Source organism: Amblyomma americanum, chromosome 7 (assembly GCF_052857255.1).
Source record: "Amblyomma americanum isolate KBUSLIRL-KWMA chromosome 7, ASM5285725v1, whole genome shotgun sequence".
In the NCBI taxonomy this organism is placed as follows: domain Eukaryota; kingdom Metazoa; phylum Arthropoda; class Arachnida; order Ixodida; family Ixodidae; genus Amblyomma; species Amblyomma americanum.
Window position 1 is genome coordinate 107495007 of NC_135503.1, and position 22005 is coordinate 107517011.

General features: G+C 47.8%; 1 protein-coding gene across 6 annotated transcripts in view; it reads right to left on the reverse strand.

Moving 5' to 3' along the window:
* Positions 1-22005, reverse strand: part of LOC144099462 (uncharacterized) — a 111908-nt gene that overhangs the window by 67720 nt on the left and 22183 nt on the right. For 4 of the 6 annotated variants that reach the window (XM_077632775.1, XM_077632774.1, XM_077632777.1 and 1 more), the window contains exons 3-8: positions 21086-21251; positions 19976-20039; positions 19548-19693; positions 11309-11655; positions 6515-6669; positions 57-312 (exon numbers count right to left, since the gene is read on the reverse strand). In XM_077632775.1, the coding sequence (XP_077488901.1) occupies positions 57-312; positions 6515-6669; positions 11309-11655; positions 19548-19693; positions 19976-20039; positions 21086-21177 (1060 nt within the window). In that variant the 5' untranslated portion in view covers positions 21178-21251. The remainder of the gene's footprint in view (positions 1-56; positions 313-6514; positions 6670-11308; positions 11656-19547; positions 19694-19975; positions 20040-21085; positions 21252-22005) is intronic. The other 2 variants (XM_077632776.1, XM_077632780.1) reach the window with 1 other exon arrangement.

Genomic DNA, 22005 nt, shown 5'->3' on the forward strand with positions numbered 1-22005 from the left:
GGCTGCAACTCCCAGCTTGTGGGAGGTCAAGAGCAATGATCAAATCTGGTACCCACCTCGGGGTGGTGGAATGGAGAATTCGAAGCCCCGGCTCGAGACAGTGACCCAGTGCTCGCTGGACGCCACCTTGTAGGAGCCCACACGGATGCTGCGGCAGCTGAAGCGCATTGTAGTGCTGGCCAGCGGTGCGCTTGGGCTGCAGCTGGCCCCAGTGCCAGAGCCCCGCAAGGCCTCGGACGACGTGGGCAACGTGAGCACCATCACTCCTCCGCGGCCAGAGCGCGGACTCTGAGGTGGGGTCTCCTGCACCTGCTGGCACATGCACACACCAACACACGAGTCAGGGTAGGAAGCGAAAAAAAAACATGCACAGGACGATTATCACTGTCTAATGCAAGACTCAGAGCCCCTGTTTGCGGTGGTGATGAATGTAATATAGCTTAGACATTATTATTTGTAGGCTTGTGCAAATATTCTAGAATTTCACGCAGGCACAGCCACTGTTTCCAGTTCGGTCAAGGCTACGAGAGACGTTGCAGTGGACGGCTCCAGAAATTTTGACCAACCAGGGTTCTTTAACATGCACTGACATCGCACATTACACGGGCCTCTAGAATTTTGCCTCCATCGAAACTCGACTGCTGCGGCCGGGACCAAACCCACATCTTTTGGGTCAGCAGCCGAGCACCATAACCACTAATTCACCGCGGCGACTCCACTGTTTCCATATTATGTGAAAGACCACACTATACATGTATAAAGCACCGCTTTAACCAGGCTGTAAGAACGTGCCTGTGTTGCCTGCGGGTAGTGTGTCCAACTCGCAACGTAAGAAGAGTCAGGGGTTCGATTCTCGACTAATTAGTCCAAACTTCTATTCAGCCTAATTCATTTACTTTATATACTTACATGTCCTAATGACATCTGTCATGTAGTAAACTTCTGATCACCAGTTTTCTCATGTTTTAAATCACTTTTTAAATCTGCCGCTTAATGTGTAACTAGGCCTGTGCGAATATTCGATAATTTCGAAAATTTGGCCGAATAGTAACATATTCTATTTGATTCGAAAGTATTCGAAATCTCGCAAGTGTTCATCTTAAGCGAATAACATTTCTAGAACTCTTGCTTCATGGGGTTTCTGTTCAGTGTACGTCCTCTGGAATGGCACCGCAGCGCGCATGCAACCAAAGCCCCGACTCTGTGCACCATGCCTGTGCTCCCGCGCGTATGCCGAAGCCAGTCTGCACATGAGCGTGGCAGCACATGTGAGCAGGTGCGAGTGCGGCTTCAAGCTAGCACAAGGTACATGCAGATAGGTGCCCCTTTCCGATGTCTGATGCAGGGTGGTGCCAGGAGTGCAGAGCCGGCGCGGACACCTCACAGGTACCCATGGTGCTTAAAAGCAGCAGCTCCACAATGGCACAATCGTAGATACCGTCAGGGGCGTAGCCAGGAGGGGGGGGGCTTATGGGGCTTCAGTTGCCCCCTGAAATTGTTTCCAACTGTCACGCACCGCTGAAGAAAACAACCACCAGCGCCGGAAGTAATTCTGGATTTTGTCACCTACAGTGTCTTTTTCAGACTAGAAAAGATACTTTGGCGCGAACATTGCTAACTCGGGTTGGATTTCGTGACACCGCCCATGCACCTGGAGTCATGTAACGCAAGGGGCCCCATCCTAGCACAAAGTTTCAAAGGCCTATCAGTGGCTCGCTGTTGCGACTAAAATTTCGGTGCAATTACTCGCAATACATGACGGTAAACAGCTGCTGCTGTGCAGCACACTGGAACGAAGGACAGCGTCACAGATTTTTACCTGGCTTTTGCATATGTACAAAAATGTAAAGGTTCTTGAACTACAAACATTCATTAAAATATTTGTCCTCTACTTGATAATATCATAACCTTTACGTTTTTCATATCAGTGTCATGCACTGCTTCGTGACATATTTTCTTTACTTATTAAATACGCAAAAACATGGAAGCATTGGTATCAGTTATGTCTGCCACGAGTAAACCATAAGGGGATACTTGGTATGACATGATTACGACACACAAAACCGAGCAGGGACAAGACACAGAATAGAAGCAAACAGGACAAGCTCGTCCTGTTTCCTTCTCTTCTGTGTCATGTCCCCTGCTCAGTTTTATGTTTTGTAATCATGTCTGCCACGATTTTTAAGACATACGAATACATTCTTTTATTTAAAAAAATACATATTTCACTTGTTTAGACAGTACACAGCGTAATCTAATACACAATGGCGTTGTCAATGGCAGTGGCAATGCAATTATTATTGTTGCGTTTGATCCTTCCACAAATTCTATGAGGAGGCCGCACTGCAACATGAGCCCCCCTCTGAACAAAATTTCTGGCCACGCCACTGCATACCATATAAATGCGTGCAAGGGTGATACTTTTTTTTCCTCCAGATTTGAGGGCCAACTTTCAGTGTGCAACCCATACCAGCGATGTGCGAAGATAAGTTTTTTGCTTTAAGTAGAAACACACCAATTAGGGAACAAGTGGCATTTATTCAATGTTCAATCGTCACTTGCGGAGCGTTCAGGCGGGATCCCTAGCTGGTGCTGCGCTCTGGTGCATGCTCATCCCACAAGAAGTCGCGCAGCATGTTCGCTGTCAACGCGCAGCCGTTGTTCCGCACTTCCATCACTTGGGAGAGCAGTTTTTCTTCCAGTTCGAGAAACTTTCGGGAACTAACACGATACCACAACTCCCGTGACTTTGATAGCCACAAAAAGCTGGAGCTGGTGATAATGATGGCAATATGGATAGCGAGAGCTTGCGGCAGAGGAAAAAGTTGACGACGATGATGATGATCCGCGGCCTCAGGCGCCATCTGTGGGTGGCACCTGAAAGCTCCTGTGCATGTGCATGGCCTCCACGATCAAGCGCACTGGTGCTCGCAGCCGGAGCTGATCGCAGAGGCCACGGCACGTGCATTTTGAAGGCTATTCCTGCGTGGAAAGTTTGAGTGAGGCCCTTGCATGGATATTTTTTTTAAATATTTCCTTGGGGAAAACAGGGTACGGCACATACACAAGTGTGGCCTTTACACACGTTTATATGGTAAGACAGGACAAATAGGCCCCACACTCCCCCATATTCATTGACCATGCTGTAGGTTGACTACCCCCCCTTTTGGCAGCCAATTTTGCAGAAAGTTGACACAGCTTCAATGAATATGTGACAAAGTTTCAATGCACTCCTTTCTTTTTTTCAGGTAACGGCCTTGTGTGTTAGAAAAATAAGATTTTGAGAATGTCTGCTGCGCCTTTCAACCTTTCAGTATTTGCAATATTCACTTAGAAATTATTTGAAAACAATAACGATTTGCTTCAAATTCACTTCGAACCAAAATACCACCATTCAAACGGGCTTACATGTAACGCAACTACCTGTTCGACCAATCCGTATTTTTCGTTCACAACAACAACGGACACCGCCAGATTTTCTGCAGAACAGGGCCCTTATATCTATTGCTTTAAAACAGCACAGCTACCATGTGTTCCGGATGACTAAGTGGTAAATCCAATAGCCAACTGTCCTACAGTTTCGGATCCTGGCATGACAAATGCTCCACATGCTAGCAGAAGAACCAATAATTTACATTCACACTCATTTGTAAAAGCAACTGCTAGTGTGAAAAGGCTGGGTACACGACATGCAGCTCGGATTTTCATTAACAGCGCAGATTTCTATGAAAATTGAAAAATTTTTTTGACACATGGGGCTCCACAAGCCACAGTAGGAACGAGCACTGGCCCAAGAAGCATAATACCAGCGGCTCAGCTGAGTGAGTGAGTGAATAAACTTTATTGCTCTAATAAACGAGTCTTGCTGCTCGTCCGAAGATTGCCGATGTCTTCCAGGCTGAGCGTGGTTGGCGCCCCTAGACCAAGGCACCACTGTCCCTGGCCATCCGGCATGCGTGGCTGACTAGGTCTCTTTGGACCTTGAGCTGGCTGCTGGTTAGCCGGTCCTCCCACTGCTCCGCATTTGGCTCTTTGTTACCTCGGAAAGCTACATTGTGTATGCATTCCCATGTGATATGATACAGCGTGGAGGTTGCCCCGCACCACGGACATGTATCCCTATACTGCTCCGGATACATCTTATGTAGAATGTCAAGGCTGTGGAATGTTCCTGTTTGGAGTCTTCTCCAACATGTCGCTTCATATTGTGTTAGCAGAGGATGTGGCTGGGGATATTTGCATCTTCTGCCTTTGATGAGGTTGAGGATAGCTGCGTACGTGAGCTCTACCGTTATCACCGGACCATCCGAGGCGTTTGACGCACCAACTCGGATAGTAAGCTCGCGAGCTAGCTTGTCCGCCTTCAGATTGCCTTCGACTCCGGCGTGTCCCGGTACCCAGTAGATCCTATGTTGTATCTTTTCGTTGGTTTGCTGCGTTTTCAAGAGAATCCTTAGTGCTTTCTTGTTGATTCTTCCTACCATGTAGCGTCTGCATGCTTCTTGGGAATCTGTTATGATTGTGAGAGATTTGTTGGTGCGATGACCTTCAGCTGCCGCTAGAGCTATGGCGATCTCCTCTGCCTCAGTTATCGTCCCATCTCTTGTGGATGCACCGCTGATGAGGCCATCCTTCTTTGTTGTGACAACCGATACCGCTGAATCTACCTCACACCCTCCTATTAGCTGAAATCGGTAGGTAGAGGCCCTTAATTTTGAATGGCCATGTTTGCAAAATGTCGATGTAGCTTCAATGAGTTCAGTATAACTTGAATGCACACTTTTTTTTTTCATGTACCGGCCTTGTGTGCCCAATTATTCGAAGAAATTTGACACTAACCTCAGACCAAAACCTGCTACTTGCAAATGCCTAATTATGTGACATCACCTCGTTAGTGTGATATGCCAACAATGATGCCACAGAACCAGGAAAAAGAGAGCTCAAAAGCTGTAAAAGAGCAAACCTCAGCCTGGTCAAGCAGTGAACTTAGCCATGGCAAAGTTTTTTTCCCTGGTTAAAACCACGACCGAAAACGTACTACCAGGCTTATTTCAAACGCAAACATGCATATGCTTTATTCGGTTGATGAATGTATGTTGTAAGCATGTAACCATTACCAACAGTAAAACACCACACTAGTTTGTGCCTTCTCAGAGCTGAAAGCAGAAGAGCAAACGACTGTACTTTGCTCACGGGCAGTTTATGTGATTCTAGCCTGGTGATATTTTCTGGTGCTCCCATGCTTCTACAGCTTGGAGGCTACTCTAGAAACCTCCACTTTTAATTCAATTAAAACCCCGAGTGGGGACCCCTTCTAAAATTATAGTCTGATACTGCAGTGCACAATGAGCTGTGCCACGTCACGCAGTCAAGACAAGAAAGGAAACACCATTGAGTAAGAATCGAAAATTCTTATATTGCACTGATACTTTCTATGCTAGCTTAGGGCGCAGACACCGCAACAGAAGCAGAAATCGATGGTCATTTGGAATTTTCGCACATTTTTCATGGCAATCAGTGGATAAGGAGAGAAACAAGTGTCCATGACACAATTCAGGCTTGAAGAGGGGATTACATGAATGGTCATTTACCGTGTTGGCTGTGTCGGGACCCTGTTCGAGTTAACTGGTTGGACTACAGAGGTGGCTCAATTTTCAGCTGACACGGTGCTGCAAACCTGATGTATCCAAACTTGACCACTGCTCTTTTGCACAACGGGAGTGTTGGAGTAATGCAAAAAGTTTGAATCAAGCGGCTTTAAAATGCATTCAAAATACAAATAGTGAATGAAAATTAAAAAATTTGTTTGAACTAAACAAAAGTGCAAATTACCCGAGTCTCAATTATCGGGAGCCCACTGTAGCCCATTATTGTTTCAGTATTATCAGCGTCAACGTCCAGCAATCCTTGGGCTTGAGGCTTACAGAAATCGCAAGCACTGACTGCGCAAACCAGTTTGCCTCAGTTTAGAAAGGGGAACTTGATCTTCGATAACAGCGTGCCTGAGATGACCATGCTACCACACTGTACAGCTCATAAATAGTCCATTTCTGCAACCCCACCCCGAGATTCCGTGACTGTCCAAAGCACTATGTTTGACAGCTTGAGAACCTGGAGTCCTTTCCAAAAGTGCTCCCTGGGTTCTGCCATACTGCTCGCTGGTCTATTGGGTTCACTTGACACAAGCACAGTGGAAGCAGTAGCACAAGATCCCTGCACCTGATCGGAACAGCTCGAAGAGCAGGTGTTCTGACATCTTCATTTAGTGCCTGATGGAGACATCTTTAAACCGCCACCGATGAAACTCGACTTTGTTCTCTTCCCGTATGCAGAATCTGCACTTCCGTCTTGAAATCTACCGCTGCACAAATGTACGTGTTACATAAATGAAACTGCTATTGAAATTCTTTTGCCTCTGCTCTTGCGTTGACAGCCCAACCTCCCACTCTACAGCAGTGAGCCCAATGTTGTCCCATCCTCCTTTTTTGCATCCAATGCCTGTTGTGGCACTCACCGTTAGGCACTGCACCTCAGCCGCTGCCGGCCGCAAGGCACCGTGGTTCTCCTTGGTCGACGTCTCGCATGACGCCGAGCGCTGAGGAGGGCACTCCTCAAGACTCCCCTCACCATCCGCCTCCTCATCAGACGAGATGGAGATGGTCAGGCACTCTGCACAGATGATCCGGTTGCCATCTCAATGACCCTGGACTGTGTCGCGTGCTCTGTCTACCCAATAGCCCCCCCCCCCCCCCTTCTAGACTTCCTTTCGCCGTCTTCCTGAGACTGCCTCAGTGAATTTCCGCACTAAAGCCAGCCTCAGTCACTTTCTACTATTTACTAGACATTTCAGTTTTGAAAAGCACTTTTCTAACTTTTCCTGGCTCCTGTAAGCCAACAGCAAAACTATACTAAACAGAAAGGAAAGCAAAAAAGGGTGTCCAAAGAAACTCAAAAGCAACCATTGGAATGCAGCAGAACACCACTGTCCTATCCCAAGTAGTCCACGATGTGGGGCCCCTGTGTGTTGTTCCACTTGGGCAAGCAGGCAAGCCCAAACTGGGCTTACCCCTGTTGGTGCCAAGTGTCCCATATCAGGTATGCAAGGGCTAACTGAGCCGAAATTTCTACATCCAGGCCACGTGGGTGCCTTGTGGTATTCTTCAGGGGCAGATGCCACAGAAGTGTGGGCTTTACGCAGGAAGAACGTGGGCTTGCCCAAATGGGGCTGCCCACTCAAAACCACTGCAGCTCCCACATGGGCCTTGGCAGCACTGAAAACCGGGTGTGCCCATATGATGCCCACATTAGTCGCTTGTTGGGTACTTGACAGGCCTGTGCAACAGAAATGCGGGTTCTGTGTGGAAAAAATCATGGCCAGCCCAAATGGGGTTGCTGATGCAATGCTGCAGTGGGCCCTGAATAAACAGCAGCAGAGCTGAACACATCGGTATGCTTCCACCCTATCGTGTACACTGTACATTCAATTATCTAATTTTTAATATATGTCCCCATAAGATTCTCTTAAAGGTTATTCACATATTAAATCTGAGCACATACGTTTATTTAATTACTGAAGATTACATGTTTATGAATTTCAAAATTCCGTAAATTGTGCAGCCAATGACAAGCCAATATACAGCAATTCCTGCACCACCTTACTAGGATGTGATGGACTACATGCGACACACAACACTCAAGCCAAAATACACAACTAGCCTGTTTGCAGCGCAACTTTTTTTTCATCTGACATTATGGGGGCAAAACTCAACATCGGCTTGGTGCGAGCAGCCCATATTTGTCAAGTCCTACAAAAAAATTTCAAGTGAGATGTTCAGATGGGGGTAACAGGCAAGCCTTATATTGGCAGTCTGGGTCTGGGTAGGTAGGCCCAGTAATACCCATTTCTGCTTCATGCAGGTAATATGTGGGCCAGCCCAAATTGGGCAGACCCATATCAGTCCGATTCAGCAATGCAGGTAGGCCCAAGAAAACACACTTCAGCTCTCTCTGGATAATAGGATTCTGCAGCTCCCCTGCAGGACCCACATCGGTCCCATTTGGCTCAGTAGGCAGGCCCAGTAATACCCATTCATGCTCCCTGCAGGGAATATGTGGGCCAGCCCAAATTGGGCTGCCCCTGCAGGACCCAGATCAGTCCGATTCAGCAATGCAGGTAGGCCCAAGCGTACACATACTCCAGCTCCCTGTAGGGAATATGTGGGGCTGCCCCCTACAGGACTTGCATCGGTCCCATTCGATAATGCTGTTAGGCCCAATATAACCCATTCTGGCTCCCTGCAGGAAATTTGTGGCCCAGCTTTGGGCTGCCCCTGCAGGACCCACACTGGTCCCGTTCTGCAATGCAGACAGTCCCAAAAATACACACTTCAGCTCCCTGCAGGGAATATGTGGGCAGCCACCTTCGGCTGGCCCCTACAGAACTGGCATCAGGCACATTTGGCAATCTGGGCCAAACAAGGGCAGCCGCAAGTAGGCTTCCCCTATGGGTCCAGAATGGGACCCACCAGGGTGGTTTGCAGGCAGCCCACAGAGGGCTCGCTCATCTGGGTACCAGTTTCAGAATCCACAAGGACCCCTCCTCATAGCCCATTTTATGCTACATGGGATCAAAAAATATCAGCATTCATGTTTCACAAACAAAATTGTATGAAAGCAACATTTAATGACAGCTTCTGTAACTCAATTCACCGTGTGACAAGTATTCACTCAAGTCACATTCTGCGATGATGAGACAATTAGCTCAAAATGGTTTGGTTTGGTTTATGGAGGTTTAACGTCCCAAAGCGACTCAGGCTATGAGAGACGCCGCAGTGAAGGGCTCCAGAAATTTCGACCACCAGGGGTTCTTTAACTTGCACTGACATCGCACAGTACACAATTAGCTCAAAATTAATATTCCACTCAGCAATAGGCAGTAGGGGATATGCGAGAGAAAGAAGCCACCTACAACAGGTAAAAAATCAAGGCTTCTTGAGGTACTGCACAGAGCCACAAGACTGATGAGTCCATCGCCACTGGCAACATTAGACCTCAGCCTCAATGTCACAGAAGAACAGGAGATGCTCGCCAGCATGATGCACCTCTGAACGCATTTGGTAAACCCTTTGACAGATGGAACCACCTAGTGAAGGGGTCCTGGTCCTTGCTTTTAAGACGTAAAATGTGGCATAAAAGTACCCTTGCCTGCAGAAATGCACTGACACCAAGAAAAGAAATAGGAACAAGAACAATGCTCGCTGGTAGTCACAGCAGTTGCACAAATTGAAACGACGCTTTTCTGACTTGATGGGGTTGCTGCTTTGAAATCGTCACCACAAGCTGTTTTTATGAAAATCATTGTGCATATCCACTTGTATGCCTTGTTTTCTATGTTGCCCCGAAGTTTCAGTGCTGAAACCCACCAGGAAGTACAGCAAAAAAGAATTGTACAATGCACCATGGTGGCACTGCATATCAGGGAAACGACTGAAAAGTCGTCTTTCTCAGTTTCAGTTTTCTGACTAAATGCATGTCTTGTGCAGCAGATTTCTTTGCAACTGTTTTCTCTGTTTAAACCACGTTTGCTTTGTTGCATTCAAAGAAACTTGCTCCTTGAAATGACATTCTTGGTTTTTCATTTTTGACGAATTGTAGCTTTTAAGTGTGACATCTTGTTTACAGTTTAGACATGTCTATGCCAACTGCTTTGTAAAAAATGAAAAAAAAAAAAAAATTGTGACAAGGGAAAAAAATCTAAGAATGTCATCATGCATAGCATGCATTCAGAAATGCAGTGAATGCTGACTCTGTCTTCTACCACATTTTTTCTAGTCTGCAGGTGTTTCACAAGGTGTAGAAGAGAAAAAAATCTGTATAAAAAAGTGTTCTCTAGACAACACATGAAATTTTGTGCACATACATTTAAAAGCATTACTAACATGCGAAAAAGTTTGATCAAAATGTATCAAAAGAAAAGAAAGTTAGTGTTAAAAGCCATGTTACCTTTAATGCTTCGCTTATTTGTGATAAAAGTGATTCACAAAACACTGCATGAGCCAAAAAGGCTAAAATAATCCATTCAACCCGTGAACATGCAAGTAGATCTTGGTCTCTGCCTTCATCACCAAGTCACTGCATTAAGTCCGCTGCCTATGCAAGCTCACTCATTGCACTTATGAAGCAGGCATGACAAATTTGCATTCTTCTAGCTTGAATGCTCAACCGAAAGGCCAGTGTGCACATATGTGCATACGCAAGACATACTTTGTTGCAAAATAGGCACGGGAAAAGTGTAGAGAATTCTTTTTTGACCTGACCATGCAGAGATGCTCTGTGAGTTCACTTGAGCGCAACCAAGACCCGTTAAGTGAACAATATGCGGCAATGAACACTGTGTGCAGAGGAAAAGTTTTCCTATTTGCCCAAAAAATGGCGAAAAGAAAATCAGTGGTGGCAAGATGGGAGATGAACAATGTGCTTATAAATCTTCCGAGGCCTTTCACTTATCTGCCAGTGCAAAAAAGCACTAGCAATACCATTCCCCCCTCTCAGCGACAACTGTAACAAACACTACCGACATCAGCCACTGTTGTGCTAGCTAGCTGCTGCATCAGTGTCATCAACTAAGCTAGGAAGACATTTGGAAGCGAAGGCGGCTTTTTACCAAGAGAAAAAGATTTAACCCTCTCAGGCACCATTTTCGGCTTGATCAAAAACAAACACTGGTACGTGCCTCATGGTGCATGCAAACCTTAAAAAGAAAGACAATTCATTAGTTTTTCAGTGCAGATTATCAACACATAATTTTTACATGGATGTGAAAATTTTTGTACAACTTGTCACAGCAGCTAGAAATAGTAAACATCGAAATGCCCGGATTTTCCAGGTAAACACCTGGGGAATTGCGGAACAATTTTCTCTTTTGAAGCAACACACAGATTCAAAATTAAGAAAAGTACCGTACTACCCAGCTCACTGTTTTATGATACATTACTTATTACATTTGCTATATGACACAAAAAACTAACCTTTTTGCGATATGAATGATGCTAAATTCACCAGAAACAAAGAAATCACTGCTATGTACAGAACTGTGTACAAAGCACCCTGAGCGGTCGGGTGAAAAACTTTCCCGAAAAGAAGAAAAAGAACCTTTGCACCTGCTTTGCATTGCACCTCAACTGTCTGCGTACTCTTGCGATCGAAGTAAAACCACTGGTTCAGAACAACAGTATTTAGCTCAACATACTAGGGAACAGCAATAAACACACACATCCATACACTGTTGGTTGAGAAAAGAAGGACCCACCAGGCTCTTTCCTGCCTCTCCGGTTGGCTGTCGCCACGGTGCACATAGGCTTGCTTGCCAGCTGCGTGGCGGCCACGGACAGCAGTGGCCGTGCCTGGCCATTGGTTGTTACGGCTTGCCGCACTGTCAGAAGCATGCTGTTGCTGCTGGTGATTGTAGGCGGCGGTTGCACCAGCTGCAGGGTGTTATTCCCGACCACGGTGGCAGCCATGGTGTGGGACCCGTAGAAGGTATGTTTGCTTATCTTGGCTTCAGTTGGCTGCAGCTGGCTACCAGTGCTGCCAGAGCCACCAGAGCCACCGCCCGATGTGCTGTCCAAGACGATACGCCGCTTGGCCCCATACGTCCTGTATGACATAGTCCCAAGGTGCTCTATAATGTTCCGTGCACCAGAGCAGGTGTTCTGAAACTGAGTTCCCTGGAGTGCCTTTTGGATTCCCCCAAGCAGCTAAATCGACGTGCGACTACAACTTCTGTACCTGTCCATTGCCCCCTCTTTTAAGAGCGTTAGCTCTTACTCATCACGTTTAGAGATTTCATGGGGTCTGCTACCACCCTTGATCACAGTGCCATCTGTGGTTTCCTACCACCCTGAGATCAAAGCAACATCTGTGGCTGCAACTAGAAAACAGCGCATCTCGCATTGAGACTTGTCGTGCCATCTACAATAGCATTGTAGAAACAACCACTTGGCGCGTGCCAATGATGACGGCACAGTCCAATACAGTGAAACTATGTGAGTATGACGTCAGGGGAACAAATGGCGGCATAGTTTCGGTTTCTCGAATCCAAGATGGGGGCCATTAAAATTAGTTGTGCCTTCTCATCCCCCCCCCCAAAATACCCTAAAACGGTTGGGAAAACTATCCCGTTACGGGACCGCTATACATGTATACATTCATTCGGCTATATATACTCCGACAACAGGCACCCATCCGGGAAAAGTTGTATACTGAATTTGGTAGGCAGATGAAACACTATGGGTAGTAGTATAGAAATAAAACCACAATTAAATAATAGGCAAACATTGTATACATGCAATTACTAACTGAACTGTTACCATATCGCACCGCAAGCCGAACTCTAGGCCCACCTTGACCCCCCAAATGAAGCAATTCCATATGGGACGTATCTTGAGGGGATGCAACTCGACAATGGGTAGACGTGCATCGTAATTTCTCTGATAGATGGCGCTAGGCGGCGATTGTTCCGCAAGGCGGTGTGCATGCACGCGTAGCCGAGCATGGTGGCAATTCACCCTGTTCCAAAGGGTATTGTGTTCCGCTTCTCAAAACGAGTGGCACGTTTTTCTTCGCTTTCTTCATCTAGTAAACCAAACAGCTAACGCTTGTTACTTCAATGTCTTCCAGACGGTGGTGGCCTTTTTTCACGGAGCCACGCAGCAAAAACACAACCACGCTGTAGCATCCCTGATATCTCGTTTGTCTCGCCCTTGGTTATAGTGCAATGTTTTTTGTTTCGATTGTAAGTCAACCCCCCCCCCCACTTCGGATTTTCAAATTTAAAAAACAGCTCGACTTACAATCAAGTAAATACGGTATTTGTGCACTTGCATTCAAAGGTGCATATCCTGGACCCCCCCCACAGACAAAAAATTATATGAAGGCCCGAAGGCACAAAAAAGCCCCAGTGAGGTTTTCTTTAAGCGAGCAAGCTGTGGGGGCTGCTTGGCCAGTTTTCAGCAGATGCTTTTCACACCTCAACCACCATTCTAGCCACCCTCGCTAAGCTACACTGCCATTAATTTCAAATGGCGGCAACCAGTCCTTCTCGGTGCGGACACCCCATTTGAATTTAGTGGGGGAAAATTTTTAAATTCAGTTTTCAGCCATGAATAAGCCTTTTGATGCCGCATAAACATCAGCACAGCCAAAGAGCCGGAGAATTAATTGTTACTGAGAGCAATAATTGGATGGAGTCATCCTACTCAGTGTCCCTTTAATTGAAATTTGGCATTTTCTGAGGGACTGCTCTTTTTGTGCATCCATGTTAAGGAAGAAGAGATACAAACCAAAACACATGGGGTTCGTCCGCGCCTTTTGCAAAAGCATTAGGGCTCCACAAGGCCAAAAAGGTTGAGAACCCCTGCCATAGAATTTTTGTACCGAGAATAATGGAGAGAAATCCGACACTGCTGCTTGTGGGAGCCAAATTTGTTGCAGCACTCATACAGTGAAAATGAGGTCTTCCATCACTAGCTGGATGATTCTGAAAAAATTCCTCCATGCAAACTACTTGCCAGTTCACCCACAAATATTGTGTGCAAAGTAGAATAACATGGTTTACTTTGCATGAAAAGTGACTTAACGCCAGCTGTTGCCTGGGTTGTCTCACAACCACCAAGAAATTGCTGCCAACTGCAACTCTTATTTACGGAGCAATCAACCATGCATAAAAGCCCATAACTTTCCATGGCAGAAAATTTCAAATTCAGAGAGCTAACAATAAAAGATCTGCAATATTCCGCACGGGATAACAAAGGCTTATGTTTTATGGGGGTTTAACGTCCAAAAGCAACTCAGGCTATGAGGAACACCGTAGTTTAGGGCTCCAGATAACATCGACCACCTGGGGTTCTATGACAGGCACTAACATCGCACAGCACACTGGCCTCTAGAATTTCGCCTCCATCGAAATTCGACCGCCGCGGCCGGGATCGAACCCCCGGTTTTCGGGTCAGCAGCCAAGTGCCATAGCCACTGAGCCACTACAGCAGCTTGAGGGATAACAAAGGATAGTTCAAAATGCGCCTCGAACTGTATTCAAAACCATGATATGCATATAGGGAGTCCCCCCCCCTCCCCCAAGTTCTTCATAGTAGCTAAAGAAAAGGTAGCTTCGCCACCAGACTTGAGAGCTGCTAAGAGACACCAGCTTTTCAATGACCTTGGGGTAAAGCATACAGCAGTTAAGGGGGGAGGGAGCCTGGTCTAGAGCAAAAAATGCTTACTTTTAGAGCTACCAACCTGACACTTTCCAGAATAATGTAGTTTTGCATGCCAATTTTAAATATGGAGTCAGATTTACTGTCTGGTGTATAGCTCACAATTTAAGCTAATTACCGTATTTGCTCACGTAAAACCTTCCCCAAAATTTGAAGAAAAAAAATGCATTTCAAAAGTGGCGGTGCGGGTTATCTGCGAATTTTTTCTTTGGGGAGGGGTCAGCTTCACGGCAATGTACAGCGGCCTCCCCCCGTGTAGTTCACCATTCCCACTGTCATCGACGCTTGTCAAGCCGATGAGGGGCCAATGAAAGGCATAGCCAAATCCACGTTCATAGTCTGCTTATTCTTCCCCACAACACTGGCCATGTTTTCTTCAGCCAGCATTGTTGAGCCTAGTGCCTTGCTGGCACGCCGGTCAATGCTCGTACTGAACTCCTTCCAAGGTCACTGCACTGATGCGGTGAAGGCGTGCCTCGCCGAGACCGGCACTGACCTCATTATACAGTCACCGACCGTTTTTTCGGACCCAAAGGGACCCGTAAAACAGTCCGAAAAACCTGTTAAGTACAGAAAAAGCCACTTTATTGAGATGAAATCAGCATAAAAATTTCACTGATTTTACCTCGCGACAAATTTCGCGACGATCTGCGCCTGTATTTGCACCAAAGTTATGCTTTCATTGTACACGCTAGACAGCAAGGTCACCGCATTTAGTTGGAATACAGTAGAACCCCGCTGTTACGTTCCTCACTGCTGCGTTTTCCCGGCTGTTACGTCGTTTTCGTCCGGTCCCGGCATAGCTCCCATAGGATCCAATGTATTGGGTACCCCGCTGATACGTTGTAGCTGTGATACGTCGCAACCTGGCACCCCGAACTCGGCCGGGCAACGCGCGCCAACCGCCATTTTGACGAGTCTTGGCCAGGCTTGGCTACGGAATTGGCTAAAAGACCATGGCCTCCGAGATCCCCCCTTGCACGCGCGTGGGTAATCTCGGAGGCCATAAAAAGCCGCACGCGAGTTGGAGAGATTGCCAATAGATGGCCACTGCCTCGTCAGCCGAAGCGAGTAAAACCTGCGGGCCCGCAGCAATCCAGTCTTTCTTGTTTGTGCGGTTCAACCCATCCGAGTCGTCCGTGTCCTTCCGTCAACAGCTAGGCTGACTACGCCTCGTCAGGCCTCGCTAATCCAGTCTTTCTTGTTTGTGCGGTTCAACCCATCCGAGTCGTCCGTGTCCTCCCGTCAACACCTACACTGCCTACGCCTCGTCGGGCCTCGCTAACACCGCGAGTTTGTCGTCCTTTGATGGCGTCGCGCAAGCGCAAGGCACTTTCCCTCGAAGAAAAGCTGGATGTTCTCAATGCAGTCGACAGGCAGCCAGCGCGGAGAAGAGTCGACATCGCCAAGGATCTTGGTCTGCCACCCTCGACGCTTAACAGCATCGTCTCGAAGCGTGCCGAGATACAAGGGAATGTCGCGCTCTTTGGCCCGAAAGCTAAGCAGGCTCGTGGCGCCAAGTATGGAAACCTCGACGAGTCACTTCTTAGTTGGTTTAAACAAGCTCGCGCTGCCGGTGTTAACTTCGACGGCAGCATTTCGCGCGAGAAAGCGATGGAAATAGCCGACCGACTGGGCATTAGTGACTTTGCGGCGTCAAATGGCTAGATCGACCGTTTCCGGAAGAGGCACGGCATCGCGTACAAGACGGTATCCGGGGAAGCAGCAAGTGTAAACTTGGAAACAGTCGACGATTGGAAGGCCACACTATCTGCCATAATTGAGGGGTATGAGCCTCGTGACATTTACAATGCCGACGAAACGGGTCTTTTCTTTTGGGTGCAGCCATCCAAGTCGTTAAGCCTGAAGGGCAAAGCATGCCACGGAGGCAAATGCAGCAAAGAACGATTGACGGTGCTCCTTTGCTGCAACATGGATGGCTCGGACAAGCTGAAGCCATGGGTAATCGGAAAATACCGAAACCCACGGTGCTTAAAGAACATTCGCCTGCTGCCACGTCACTATAGAAGCAACAGTCGTGCATGGATGACGGGTTCTTTGTTTGAAGAATTTCTTCGTTACTTCGACAACAAGATGGGCTCCCAGTGCAGGAGTGTTGTCCTTTTTCTGGACAATTGTGCTGTCCACCCGAGAGACCCGTCGTTTCTTCGGAACGTTAAGCTTGTTTTTTTTTTCCTGCAAACACTACAAGCCACTTGCAGCCGTTGGATGGCAGCGTCATAAAGAACTTAAAGCACTCATACAGGAAGTCCGTCGTAAAGCGCTGTCTGGCGCGTATTGATTGCGGACAGCAGCCTACGATCGTTTCAATACTGGACGCTATGCACTACGTCGCTTCAGCGTGGACTGCAGTGAGCGCGTCAACTGCACAGCCCGCTTCGCGCGGTGTGGCTTTCGCATGGACGGCGGAGAGGAAACTGCCACGGAAGCTGAAGAGACGGAAGCAGCCTCTCATGATCAAGAGCTGAGTGAAGCTTTGAATGCGCTGGGTGCCACGGGAGTCACGTATGACGACTACGTCGCCGTGGATGCTGCTGTCGTGACGTCCGAGTGTCAGAGTATCGCCGCGATCGTTGCAGACTCAGTCGCGAGTGAAGCCTCAGACTGTGATGACGACGTGGAGCACGAGCCGCATGATTCCGGGGAGTTGGCGGACCCGAGCTTTGGAGAAGCCGTCGCGGCTCTGGACCTCCTCCGCAGGTACGTCGCACCTCAAAGCGACGCTGAGAGCAATGCAGCTTTCCAGGCCATCGAGAAACGCGTGGTGTTTTCCAGCGAGCGGAAAAAACGGCAATCGACCATTCTCGATTTTTTAAAGACCTAAGCTCACTTGATGTCGAAATAGTTTCAAGGCAAAGCTGCACTGTTTTCATTAATTTTCGGACCTTTCCTCACTGTTGCGTTTTCCCGGCTGTTACGTTTTTTTTTTCGCGGTCCGGTGAAAAACGTATGAACGGGGTTCCACTGTACGTCCCATGCTTCTTTGACGGACCCGGCGGGGCCATGTTGTCCACAACCCAAGTGTGCACCATACCGCTCGTCAAACACACGCAAAGATAAGGCACTTTTCCTTCAAAGTGGCAGAACCGTCGGACGCAATCACAAACCGGTGAGCGGATGTAACTTCGTGAAGACTGAACGCCACTCGGTCGACGTGGTCAGAGGAACCCAAGTATCAGACCCGTCGCGGTGGCTCGGTGGTTAGGGCGCTCGACTACTGATCCGGAGTACCCGGGTCGGATCCCAACTGCGGTGGCCGTGGCCGCGTTTCGATGGAGGCAAAACGCTAAGGCGCCCGCCCGTGTGCTGTGCGATGTTAAAGATCCCAAGGAGGTTGAAATTATTCCAGAGCCCTCCATTACGGCACCTCTTCCTTCCTCCTCTGTCCCTCCTTTATTCCTTCCGGCCGAGATGTGAGATAGCTCCTGCACAATTTCCTTCCCCCAACAACCAATTTTCAATGTATGGGACAAGCAATAACTGCCCGCAACAATGCCGGCGACAAAAACAAGTTGACGGTGATGACAATCTGGCTGCCACCTCGAAGTGTCAGAGATCGTAGGGGCCTCTACTGGCAACAATGAGGTATCGAAAGTATGTCAAGCCAATCCAACCGCAGCGTAAATCCACCTCAATCCAAGATGGCACCTTTTGCGCCGGCGAAAAGCCGATAAGATGGCCAATTTTGGCCCGCAGGCGACTGAAGTTAGTCCGAAAAATCGAACTTTTGGACTTTTGATGTCCGAAATATCCGTTGCGAATATGTATGTGCTTCTATGGAGTGACTGACGGCGCCTCATCATCGATGTCCGAAATATCCTTCAAGTCCGAATTATTGGAGTCCGAATTCCTCGTCGGATACTGTAATACCTCGCAGCATGATGTCCATGTTACAGCCACTCGACCATGTGCCTGAACAAGCCATTCAAGGAACACGTGACGCGGCTGTATGCCCAGTGGATGGCCGATGGCCTTTACGCCCTCTCACCGACGGGACATGTGTGAAGGCCTGATATTCCATTCCTGTACCAGTGGATCGTGGATGCGTGGAAAGCGATACCGGCCGACTTGGTGCATAAAAGCTTTAAAAAATTTGCCACCAGTAACAGCTTGGAGGGTTCCGAGGACGACTATGTCTTTTAGAGTGGAGATGAAGCCTCGGATGGCAGCAGTGAGAGCAGCGATGATTGAGAATCGGATAAACAGTGACGTGGTGGCAGTCATTTGAATAAATGTTCTGAAAACGAAATGATCATTGAAGGCACATTCACACTTGGACATTCGGCGCCGAGAGCAAGCGAAATCCGCGGATGCCAAATGCCTCGTTCACGCTTCCCGGCCATCACATTGCCGCTCGTCCTCTGCTCACGGCGTACACAGACATGGCAAGGGTTAATCGATGCTGCCTACGTACCATAACCGTATGCACGCTTACGTATACTAAATTCTGTTATTTTGCCGGATGTTACGCTATTTCCAACATTCTCACTTTTAAAACGACGAGTTTAGCATAGTGGCGCCATCTAACATTTAGGAGGGGAACCATTGTTGTCAACAAACCAAAGCTCCTCTTAAGCCTAATAAAAGGAGCAGAATCATTGCTCTAAATAAAAAAATTAAGCAAATTTATCACTCATACGTTTTCTTGTGGGCAAGATGAGACGAAGCGAAATACCAGTGGCCAATTATGGCCAGTGAACGCACTGAAAAAGGCACTAACAACGATGAATCCAGTCCAAAGCGAAGCATCCTGCATCAAAGGGTGCCGCCATGTTTTTCGCCGCGGGAACTCAGCTGCGTACTCGCATTCCTATTGGCCGATGAGAATCGGCAGAATTTCTTCTGGCGGCAAAATTTCGTGCTGGACCAATCGAGCTTTTCGCTGGGTATTTCGGCGGAATCTCTGCCGCGGCAGCGGATTCCGCTTGCTCTCGCCACCAAATGTCCAAAGGTAAATGCGCCTTGAGTGTGAAGTTGTATCTTTCTAGCACTCATTTTTTTTTTTTTTTTCAGGTAAATGTGCGGGTTATACATGAGGTATTTTTTTTCATGGAGTTAAAGGTTAGGGGTGCGGGTTATACGCAAGTCAATACAGTACTGTCTTGATTGTTATGAAAACAATAGAAAAAGTACTGCTTCACAGAAATAGTTAAAACTTATATAGGCATGTCCCTGGAAGCCCCACAGCATCGCTCTTCTGCGTAATGGGCATGCATACACAGACTCTGAAAAACCACCGTGTCAGCAACTGACCTCTGCTTCACCCTGTCAGTGGCTGCTATCGGCCGGGAGCAGAAGTCGCACTTGCTAAGGTCGTGGCTGATCTGGCCACACCGGCTGCAGACAATGTACAGGCTGGCAGAGTTGCTCGTCTGGTTCTGTACCCCCAGCACCGCAACCTTTACAAAAAATGAGGAAGAAATGTGAGGCACAGCAAGGTTCACTACAACTATTTTTTATCACCTAGCTTGCATGTGAGAATCCTGCCAAGACACGAAGGGTGCTCACGAGGTACACACAAAACATGCACCGTCAGGGAAAGGCCAAGGACCAACGGAGAGATATCCTGATGTGCTACTGATGTTCGGGCCGCATCCTCGTATTCCAGTTTTGTCTGTCATGCTAATTTCACAGATCGGCAAAGCCCGGAAAGGAGAAAAGCAGCCAAATTATACACTTACTGCTTGTTCCTGAGAGGGTGTCAGTTTGCCAGGGGTACCGGAGCTTGCACCCCGAGCTGGTGACCTGCATTGCAAGTAATGTTTAAGAGCCACCATTCGATTATTATGACTGAAGCACTCAAGGAAAGGTGAGAATAGCAACTTCATCATGATCACCACAAAGCCCAAGGGTCAGAATCTAGCAGATGGCTCGTTTTTCATACAAGGCTCACCCCAAAACCAATGCCTTCCATTTGACGGTGCCCCTCGTGATAGCAGATGCTGGCAGTAATGCAGAGCTTGAACCTTCTCGCCATTATTCAGTAAGCCCTGCTGTCATACCATGGATGACAACACAGGACTGGTCGAATAGAATGGCATTCGACACTGCAAAGGCCAAGTTGCACAGTGGAATAATCAAACTCCTACATGCAAGAAATACAACTTCCAACCTATTTTTCAGACCTCTAGACGATCGCGCAAACATTTGAAAGAGGTCAACTTGTTTCAGCTTGTAGCAGCCAAGTCACTGAACTAAGTGGTTAACAGTTTGCTGCACATTTTGATGCTTTCGTGCAATTTATGTCACTTTGAATCTATCGTCCAACTTCTATAAAGCCCTTCTTGCACTGGCGGTAAAACTTCCCAAAGTGGCGCTGCGTTACTGGCTCTGTAGCCTCATAGCTCCGCAAAATGCCATCCACACTAAGCGTGTTTCCCCGTTGTGCTAGTCATGTGACACCAGCAACACGCTCCTGCTTAATCACTGTCGGTGAGCATAGACAACATTATGCACGATCTCTCTGCGACGTCTTCTTGCTGTTCTGCCATCGTTGCGGCCGGCAGCAGGTCAGTGACCTAATGTCACGGTCACCTCCTACTGGCTGTTCTCTTCTGCGGAAAGTGAGAAAAAGCTTCTGGACCAATCGTTCTGCGGGAGAAAAACCGGTCTGTGTGGGAAATGGCACATGGAAAACGTCCTTCCTGCGTTCCGCATTTTCCCGCCAATGTGACCTAGTGTGAGAATTCCAATTCCCCCATTTCTAGGAAACTATCTTGAGCAAAGCACCTTCTGGCCACACCTGCACAACTAAAAACACACAAAACAAAAGCAAACACACACACACAGACCTGTCAAGAATGATGACTGCTGCTGCAGGACTGGGGTGGCGGTGGTGGTGGTGGTGCTGCTGCTGCCTCGGGGAGGAGCAGCCAGTGTCCATAGCCCCTGGCTGGGCACGCCAGGCACCATGAGGCGCCGCAGCTGCCGACGCCCGCGAGCGACGCGCTTCTCTCACTGCGAAACCCAAGAAGGAGCAATCATGGCCACACAAAGAACCATCGAAAGGAAAACGCAAGCAGAAAGACACGCCGTTACAATTACAAAGCCTCTAGAGTCCTAAAACAAGGTGCTGGAAAAAGCACATGGGGGAAGAAGACAGATTCAACGAACTAGGCTCCCCAATGGACCCGAGCGGTGGCTGAACTAGAAATGGTCACACTGCCATTGTCTGTCACCTCGTAGCATACACTTCTTGCACTCGTATTTCAACCTGCAAGCCATCCAATGTGTTGACATGAATGCTAAGAGACTCAGACATGCCCTGACGCCGCATGGTGCTTTGCAAGCATAGCAAAGAAAGAGGTGCAAAACATATTGTGTGCAGCAAATGACATACACCCCAGTGCACCTATACAGCTACAAAGCAAACCTAGATAGCGTTCACAAAGCACTGCTGCTCAAGAAAGTTTTTCCTGGTTCGGATACTGAGCTCAAGCCCAATGCTACACGTGGGCAGTTTTCTCTACAATCTACGTCAACAAGCCTGCCTAGCACATGGCGCGGTGAGGCCAAAGTGACCAACTGACCAAAGTGACAAAATGTCCAAGTGCAGGAATATTGTTGGACCGACTCAGTATTTAGAGGAACCCCTTTGCTCGGGCAGCTCTGTTATGAAAGTTGAAAGGGTTCTGAAATGCAAGAGACCCGTTGCCATCCCATATTACCACCAGATCTCGCATCGCTTGAAAAAAAGTGGCTCAGAAAGGTG